Here is a 9,068-nt window from a genome sequence, read left to right on the forward strand (position 1 = left end):
AACAGAAACACTTCAAGACAAAAAGCTTTCATTTTTCACGTGGGAAATCCCCTCCCAGGAGACACCCCCCCCTCCCCCCGCTCGTTTTTCTGGTGTCGTGCACAAGCACCAGAGGAAAAAATCCTTTCCCTCTTGATCTGATTTTCCCTGGAGAGATGCAGATGTGCAGAGACATCTGAGGGTCTCTTTGTTCTTCCCAGGGATCATGAGGAGGGTTTTGGAGGGATGGATGGGACTGTGGGGGCTGACAGCACCATCTCACCCCCATTAACGCCTTCAGGAGGGAAATTCCACTGGGGTTCAGTGGGAATAGGGTTGGTTTGTCAGCCTGGGATTTGGTTTGTCCCACAGCTCCTCCTCAACAGCCATTTCCACCCTGGAATCTTCTCTGCTACCACATCCCTGGAATTACACACACCCTGCAAGGGACTCCTGTTAATCCACTTGCAATCCCTGGGCAGAAATGAATCCATTGGTTGTCCCTGTGGATGTCACCTGTGTTCCAGGAGATGCTCCAGCATAATTTATCATGAATTAATGACCATTTGGAGCATCTGGAGGAGGGGTGGTGGCTGCAGGATCCGTGGCCAGGGTGGAGTAGGAAAAATGCAGCTCAATCCACAGGGATCCAGCTCAACCCCTGACCCAGCAGCTCCTTCCCTTCAGGGTGATATCCCAACCCTGCCTCCTCCTGCTGGGCATGGAAACTGTTCCATTTTTTGCATAAAACTTGGTTTAGATGGGAATGTTGTTCGAGAAGCTTCCACAGCTGCAGTTTTCACAAAGCCTTTGGGGAAAACACTTTGGTTCTTTTCAGTTTAAAAAAAGAAAAAAAAAAAAGAAAGAAAAAAAAAAGTAAAAAATCCACAAACATTAAATGCTTCAAAGAAATAATGATCAGAAGACTCTGTGGCTGCTGTAACCAGTCATCACCTCCAAGCAAAAGAGGAGAGAACATGTCACGTTCTGGGAGTTTCCTAACCCTAAACCTAACCCTAAACCTAACCCTAAACCTAACCCTAAACCTAATCCTAATCCTAAACCTACCCCTAATCCCACCAGTATATCCAGAGAAAAATACCAGCCTGATGGACAGAAACTGCAGTTTCTGGTCTGTATTTTCACAGAGGAACCAAGAAACCTGGTGGCAAATGTCAGTTCTCCCCCCAGGTCCCTCTCAAACAAATCACCCCTTTCCAGATGGCTGGGAGTGCCTCCCACCTCCCGAAATGTGACACCACCACCCCTTTGAGGTCACACTGACGCCTCTCTGACGTCCTCGTTCCTCTTTCCCGGGTTTCTGCATCCCTGGAGAGCTGCTGGGAGTTCCCAGCACTGCTCCCTGTGGGACAGGCAGTGAGGGATCCCACGTGCTCCTCCACAGCCTGGCAGGAGGAGGAGAGGGCAGAAACAGAGGATTTCATGGATGTCCCTGTTCCAGCAGCCATTTCAGTGCCAGGGAGCAGTGGAAGTTCAGATGACTAAGGGTGAAGCTTTCATTAATTCCTCCCACTGGTCATTAACTCTCCTCTGCAATTAATTCACTGTCCTTCCCCGTGGCACTGCAGTGATGCTGGATTTTGGACAAGGGGCTGGAGGGACAGGACAAGGAGGAATGGCTTTAAAATGAAACACAGTAGGTTTATATTGGACATTGGGAAGGAATCCTTCCCTGTGAGGGTGGGGAGGCCCTGGCACAGGTTGCCCAGAGAAGCTGGGGCTGCCCCTGGATCCCTGGAAGTGTCCAAGGCCAGCTTGGATGGGGCTTGGAGCAACCTGGGCTGGTGGAAGGTGTCCCTGCCCATGGCAGGGGGTGGCACTGGATGAGGTTTGAGGTCCCTTCCAACCCAAACCATGCTGGGATTCCAGGAAAAGACAGGGACACCAAAAAGATTTAAGACCCAGCAGGTCTTAAATCTTAAAAAGCACCTGCTTTTTGTCACAGAATCATAAAATAATTCAGCTTGGAAGGGACCTCAAGAGGCCACCCAGGCCCTCACCCAGGAGTTCTCACCAAAGTCAGACCTGTTTTCTTTAATTCAGTGAGAACTTCTCCTGTTTCATGTTCAGGGTTTCACCCCTTTCTGTCTGTGGGGACCATGGACGTGGTGGGCAGAACCTTTCAGGGAGTGTTTAAACCCACAGGGGGGTTTGCAGCACTCACACCTTGCTTTTCCACAGGGCACCACTGCCCTTGGTCAGAGAAGCCCCAAGATTCCCCAGGAGGGAACATCTGGGAGGTTACTCATTATTTGCCAAGAAGTCTCCAAGGGGCACGAGGGGTGAGGAAGAAGGTCAGGACAAGGTGTGTTGTCCCACTTTCCCTCTCCAGATGGAAACCATGCTGGGTTTTTATATGTTCCTTGTCTTTCCTGGCCTTAACTTACTTTGGGGCATGATTAAATCAAGCCTTTTTCCTGCTCAGGAAGAGCACAAGTCCATTTGAGAGCTTCCCATGGTTTTACCCTCCATCCACTGCAGGCAGCAGGGAGTCCTGACCCAGGAGCTGCTGTCAGGGAGAGCCTGTGGCAGGAGCTGTGTCAGTCCCAGGGAGCCAGGGGCTGAGGAGACACCAGGACGTGGCTGCTGGAAGACATTTCTCATCTTTGCTCTCAGTTGTTTACAGCTTTGCCTCTCCACTGCAGCTCCCAGGGCCTGTCTGAGAGACTCAGAGGTGTTCCCAGTGCAAGGAAAGGCTCATGGAATTCCCAGGGCTGTTCTGATATAGCCTTGCACCCCTCAGACATCCCCTCTATCCCTAAAACCCTCTTGCTCAGCATTTCTTCCTCAGCTCTTGCATTTTGCTCCAGCTGCTACTCTGAGTGCAAATCCCTGGGCAGGGGTGGCTTGGAGGGGACAGGGGAGCTCCCACTTGGCCTCCTGATGAATGACTGGGATGAATGGGAATCACTTGGAAGTCAGGAGTGGTTCTTGCTCTCCTCCAAACGCAGTGTCAGGGAAGGTTGAGCCCTCAGCTGGCTCTGACACACAGAAATCCTTTGTCCTTCCCCATCCCTGAGCCTCCTCTCCCTCTGCTCTCCACCCTCTGCTCTCCAGCTGTCTCTGGCACCCTGGCAGTGCCCATTTCTGCCATGTCTCAGCTGTTTGCCTGGCCAAGAAGCAGCTCAAACCCAGAACCAAGCCCAGAGCTTTTAAAAGAGCATTAAGGAGGATTTTATCCCTGGGCTGGTCAGGTCTTGAGTCTCAGCTTCTCAAATGTGCAGCACCAACGTCCCAAGTCAATGAGCTGCAGCCTCACTGCTGAAATTTCTGTCCCTGTTTCACCCTTTCAGTATTAAAGGATTTAAAATCAGGTTTGCCATGAAAAGACCTCACTGAAGTTCCACAGCTTTCCCTCTGGTAGGTTTTTAAGTCCATTAACAATTCAAACCCAGGAAGATCTTTTTTGTGAACGTTCAGCCCAACTTCCTGAATTTCAAGCATTATCCTCCCAGTTTGGGATAAATAAAGGGAATACAAAGGGGGAGGCACCACCACAGTCAGGAATCCTCAGGGGACAGAGAAACTTAGTCCAGAAAAACATGGAGTAGGATGAGGGTCTGCATTTCTAGAGGGCAGAGTTTGCCTGTCAGCCAGATGTGTGACCCAGGAACAACCCACCTCAGTTTTTAGACACCACCTGAGACACCCCCAGGGGCAAAACAATAGCCCTGCACTCCCCCTGTGCCCACACACTGAACCCCAACAGCACCTCCAGACTCCAGATATCACAACCCAGGCTGGGAAGGCCACACAAGGACCTGGTCTCTTAGGAGAAAAACCACCTGTTTGTGTAAAAATCATCACAGAGTTGCCAGATCTCACCGTGGCAGCTCAGGTCCTGCTGCAGACTTTGGGAAAAGTCACAGTGCTCCGGAAAAACTGTTCAACAGGAAAGTTTTTCCAAGTCTAGCAGCCACCATCATGATTGTTTATTTATTTTTTTATTGAGGGAAGTGGAAGCTGTGTGATAAGAGTCGAGAATGGACTAATTAAAAGCTGTTCACTAATCACTGACCTCGTGGATGCACCGGAAAGAATGGGGGAAAATATATGTATGGGGAAAGGCAGATAAATTGACAGAAACCTGTATCTTAAAATAGCAATATTCACATGAGATCCTGTCCATTATGTGGTCCCTGTCTGTCAGGAGAATGTGTATTGAAAATAAATGAGTTCTATCCTTCAATTGTCATGGCCACTGCAGAGCAGGCCCGGGGGAAGTCATTGTGTTACCTGGGATGAATTGGAGGTGGGAGGAAGCCCAGTCCACACACTGCATTTAGCAAATGACCTCATGGGAACATGTTCAGCCACCAGAACAGCCAGAACACCCCCCCAGTGCCCCAGCCTGGCAGGGCTGGGCTGCTGGGCATCGTTTCTCGCCAAGGTGGCACCGAGATTTCCCACTCCCCTGCTGCTCATATTCCCAGTATCCACTCCCACCCTTCAGGATGGGTTTGCCCCACGGGCTGAAAGGGTTTTCACAGGTTTTCTCCCACACCTTTGCCGTGCCACACCCCAAATTGTCCCCCAGGGCTCCCCTGCCATGGCCCAGGGGATGGAACAGCAAAGGACCACGAGCCACCCTAAGGATCCCAGGGAAGAGGCACTCCCAGAAAATCCCAGCAGTGACCAGCCACAGCTCTCCCAGGCTCAGAGCCCTTCAAGTCACAAGGAGCAGCACGAGCACAGCTCCTCCAGAAAATCCCAGCTGCCAGGCCCTCTCCAACCAGGACCTCCCGGGAGGAGCAGGGCAGGAAAAAAGGAGGGGATTTCCCTGGCTGCTGCTGTTTTCCTTCCAACGCTTCCCTCCTCCAAACACTCCGAGGGAATGGGGTTGCTAAAAGCATGTCCTGCCTGTTTTCTCTTCTCCATTGCCCTGCCCACAGCAGGGCTCTGCATTATCTGATCTGCTGCTCTGGGGCAATGCCAGCCCGGGGGCACCACGTCCTCGCTGTCCCTTTGGGGGGGTCTCTGCAGAAAAGCTCGGGGCACTCGCTCCCCTGGGCACACCTGAACGTGAGGAAATGTCTCACAGGCACCATCCTGGGGAGGAACCAGGGAGTGGAGGGAAAGCCCAGCTCAAATCCTGGTGATAAAAGCAGCGACAGAGAATTTCAACAGGGAAGGGGAGGAGGAAGGAGGGGAAAGTCGTGTTTTCAAAGTGCCAGTTCCAGCTTTCTCCAGGGGCTTTCTCCAGGGCCACCCTGCACCCCACACATCCCTCCCTGCACCAAAAGCACGGCCCTGACTCCTCCAGCAGCACCTGATTGCAGAGTTCCTGCCTTGGTGCAGCCTCCTGCTGCAAAGCTCCTGCCTCTTTTGCTCCCAGGGGCCTGAATTTGGGGAGTACAGACAAAAAACAACCCTTAGTTCCTCACCCTGCTGACGTATCACAGAAGTGCTCTGGGATTTACACCCTGTTTCCCTTCAGGAAACAAGGCAGGTGATGCTTCTCCTGTGGGTGCTGCAGCAGGAAGGATGGGCTGTCACAGAGCCCCAGTGCAGCTGCAACAGGTTGGTGGTGATTAAATGCAAAATTCATCCAGGACATGAGGTTCTGATTCAGCCTGGAGGCAGCTCAAAGACCTTTCCAGCTTCTCCCTGTGGAAAAACTTACTCATCCTTCAAGCAGACACTTTTTGCTGCCTCTTATCTCCGAGAGGTAAAATCTGGAAGGCAAAGCAGGATCATTGTGTCCCTGTTGAGTGATGCTTTCCTGGATTTCCATAACCTGAGGGATTGCCTGGAGTCAGGGAGACTGAACCCCTGCCCCTGTTAGAGGCACAACAAGCAGTGTTGTCTTCTGGATCACCCAGGACCTGCTTTGCAGAATGGCCTGAAGTATTTCCCTGAATCCCTCCAGCACTTTGACCAAGACAAGCACTGTCAGTCCACATTCTAGCTGGCCCTGATCTGTTTTAACGGATCATTTATTTGGCAGACAGGGAACGTTTGTCTTTCTGGAAACCACTGTGTCCCCCCGTGGAAAAAAGGCAATAAATCATTGTTTCAGGAGCAGCTGCCTCAAAAAACTAACTGGCCAGGGCTGACACCCCACTGTGTCCTGGGGGGGGGCTGCCAAGAGCTCCTGCCTTCTCTGAGAAAAGGACCTGCCTTTTTAAGGCCTGCAGGTGTTTTGGAGGTGTTGTTTGCTCCCTGGCTTTGAGGCTTTTGCTTTTGGCTGGTGTTTATTGCCTTATTGGGAAGCCCAGGGGCAAAACAGCTCCTGCTCCCCACACCCTCACTACAGGTAAGGGAGGTCTGTCCATCCTGTCGGGATCTGTCCTCACTCCCCAACTCTTCTGTCCCCTGGACTTTGGCACCTGTGTCTCCTTTTCCATCCCATTCTCCAGGCTTGGTCACACATGGCTTGTCTTTAGCAAGCCCCTCTCCTTGGGGCTTTGTTGACTCCTTCCCTTGACCCACAGGACCCCCACGACCCCCACCCTCTGCTCAGACCTGCCCAGGGAGCAAAAACAAGGGAGTGCTTTGCCTGGGTATGCAGGGCAAGGCATCAGGGTTATGCACAGGCAAAAACTGAGGCATAAAATGATCTGTTCCTGCTCAGAGGTTTAAAGGCAGCCCAGCCCAGGTGATGGCAGAGACTCTGGAGCAGGACTCACTTGGACTCATTCGCTGCGAGATCCAGAAGCAGCAGAGACAGAAAAGATTCCCTTCTCCTGAAACCACACAAAGATCCTGCTGACAAACCCAACAAAGATCCTGCTGACAAACCAGACCGGCACAAAACCTGCCCTGGCCCCTGCAGGACTCAGGGCAGTGAGCAGAACGAGCAACATCACCCCCGGAGAAACAACCACTGAGAACTGGAGCATTCCTGGCTCCAGGAACACCGACCCCCCTCCCCGACAGCTCAGTCAGTGCCAAGGGACTGGCCAGCGTGGCCTGAGGGCACAGTGTGACTTACCCAGTCCCCAGCACCCCCACATCTCAGCCAGGATGGGCTCAGCCCCCCAGCCTGGGGGAGCAGCCCCCTCTGCAGCCCCCTTGCCTGCCCCAGCAGCACGGGGGGCACCACTTCTTCCAGACAACCTCCTTATTGTTTTTATTTTACCCTGGCACTCTCTGCCAGCCCAGGCACCCAGGGCAGCCTGCACTGCCAGCAGGAGCTGGAACTGAGCAGTGTCTGCTTCCCTCAGGATGCTCAAGTACCCGGCTCGCTCCACCTCCCCCAGCCTCGGAGCAGACTGGGATCAGAGCTCAGCCTCATTTCTTTCCCTCTGCTTCTCTTCTTCCCCCCCTTCTCTCCAGCACAGCACCAGGCATGGCACAGCACCAGGGAGGTACCCAGCTGCTGCCCACACTCCTCAGCAAACCAAGACTGATGAGCCACGAACAGCAGGAACAAGCAGAAAAATCTCCCCTTCCGTAATTCCAGCACATCTCCAAACACCTGGGGCAGTACAGCTGGACACCACTCAGAACAGCCCCGAGCCCCTGCCCTTCTTGCTGGCCCCTTTCCAGCCCTCTCTGCTTCCTCCAGCTCCTGACATCCACTGCCCAAAGCAAGAGACCCCCAAGCCCCCCGTGGTGCTCAGCAGGACCCATCTCATGCCCTGCCCTGACACCAAAGAGCCACCTGAGTGCCACGGGCCTCATGCAGGATGGAGGCTGGACCTGCTGCAGCCCCTCGCAGGTCTGGCCCCACAAAACCCCCCCCGTTAAGACTCCAACAAACAAACTTCAGCTCAACAGGCTGCTCCTGCTCCTCCTCTGCCACGCCAGAGCCTGGCAGCCGCTCGCCCAGCACGCCGTGCCCACGTGGCTTAGCCAGCGACCTCCAGCACCGCCCTGGCCCTGCAACACCACCATCCACACGCCCAGAGAAGAGGAAAAGCAGAGTGTCTGCTCACACTCACAGTTTTGAAGTCCTCGTGGTTGCACTCCTGCCCTTTGAACTTGCAGTACAGCATCATATCCTTCAGGTCGTGGCCCACCCGCGCCAGGAACTCCTGCATGCTGAACACCTTGGGCTTGTAGTGCTTGAAGTTGGCCTTCTCCTGGAGGATGGCCAGGACGGCGGGGTCGGCCAGGTGGGGGTTGGGGATCTGCAGGTTGACGTCGAGCAGGGCCAGCAGCTCCCCGGCGTGGTACAGGTCGTTGGTGGTGAGGCGGGAGAAGCGGAACTCGTTGAGGTTGCAGATGGTGACGGCGGGGAACACCAGGCTGTTGGCCACCACCTCGTCCACTTTGGTCACGTGCTGGTAGGAGAAGTAGAAAGCCACCCTGTCCGAGCTCTCCACCAGGAGCAGCCCCAGCGAGCCCACAAAGGCCAAGGTCCAGAGCAGGCGCCGGACGGTCACCGGGCCGTAGATGAAGACGTGGCGGAGCCCGTGGAGCGTGGTGGTGTTGGCAAAGATCTGGATGCTGGAGGGCTGCAGGCTGCCCATGCTGTCCTCGCTGGTGCTGTCCTTCAGATCCATGGCTAAGTTAAATCCTGGCACTGCTTTTTGGGTCAGTCTGCAGCTAGAACTGGGATCTGGATGTCTCCTCTCTCCCAAGTAATCAAAGCCTTTAAGGGGCGGGCGAGAGGAGGGGAGTGAGAGCAGCTGCCGCCAGTTTATCCCACGATCGCGGCAGCGGCTTCGCCGGGGTAAATATTTATATAAAATCCATTCAAACTCTCGCTCTTGATTTCCTCGGTGCGATAAGGAGGGCTGGTTTTATTTAGGGAGACACCAAGGTGATGTGGAAGAGATGTGGGTGGGCAGCGAGAGCGGAGCCAATGGCAATAAAGTCCTCCCCCTGCACACACACACACACACGCACACACGGCCGAGGGGAGAGCAGATTAAGCGAGCGAGCGAGTTTAAAACAAGGCGAGGCGGCTCTCGGGCTGTTAACTAGTGCGGAAAGCCGAGGATGCTGCTTCCCGGAGCTGATGGCTTCAGACCCACCGGGTGATGCTCCCCGAGCTCCGGCAATGGGAGCTGCAGCATTCAGGCGTCTCTCCTCCTCCTCCTCCCCACCCCTCCATTTTGGGCAGAAAATACCACCCCAGAAACCCACCCTGTGCCGCCGGTGTCATTTGTGTTTCTCTC

At 54.0% G+C, this 9,068-nt stretch overlaps 1 protein-coding gene across 1 annotated transcript in view; it reads right to left on the reverse strand.

The window, feature by feature from the left end:
• The window catches only part of LOC108506371 (acid-sensing ion channel 2-like), a 29,384-nt gene extending 20,708 nt beyond the window's left edge, over positions 1-8,676 (reverse strand). Inside the window, exon 1 of the mRNA XM_017833304.1 lies at positions 7,887-8,676. Coding sequence (XP_017688793.1) covers positions 7,887-8,450 — 564 coding nt within the window. The 5' untranslated portion in view covers positions 8,451-8,676. The remainder of the gene's footprint in view (positions 1-7,886) is intronic.
• Between the last annotated feature and the right edge of the window lie 392 nt (positions 8,677-9,068).

This window comes from Lepidothrix coronata, unplaced genomic scaffold (genome assembly GCF_001604755.1).
Source record: "Lepidothrix coronata isolate B3197 unplaced genomic scaffold, Lepidothrix_coronata-1.0 Scaffold213, whole genome shotgun sequence".
NCBI lineage: Eukaryota > Metazoa > Chordata > Aves > Passeriformes > Pipridae > Lepidothrix > Lepidothrix coronata.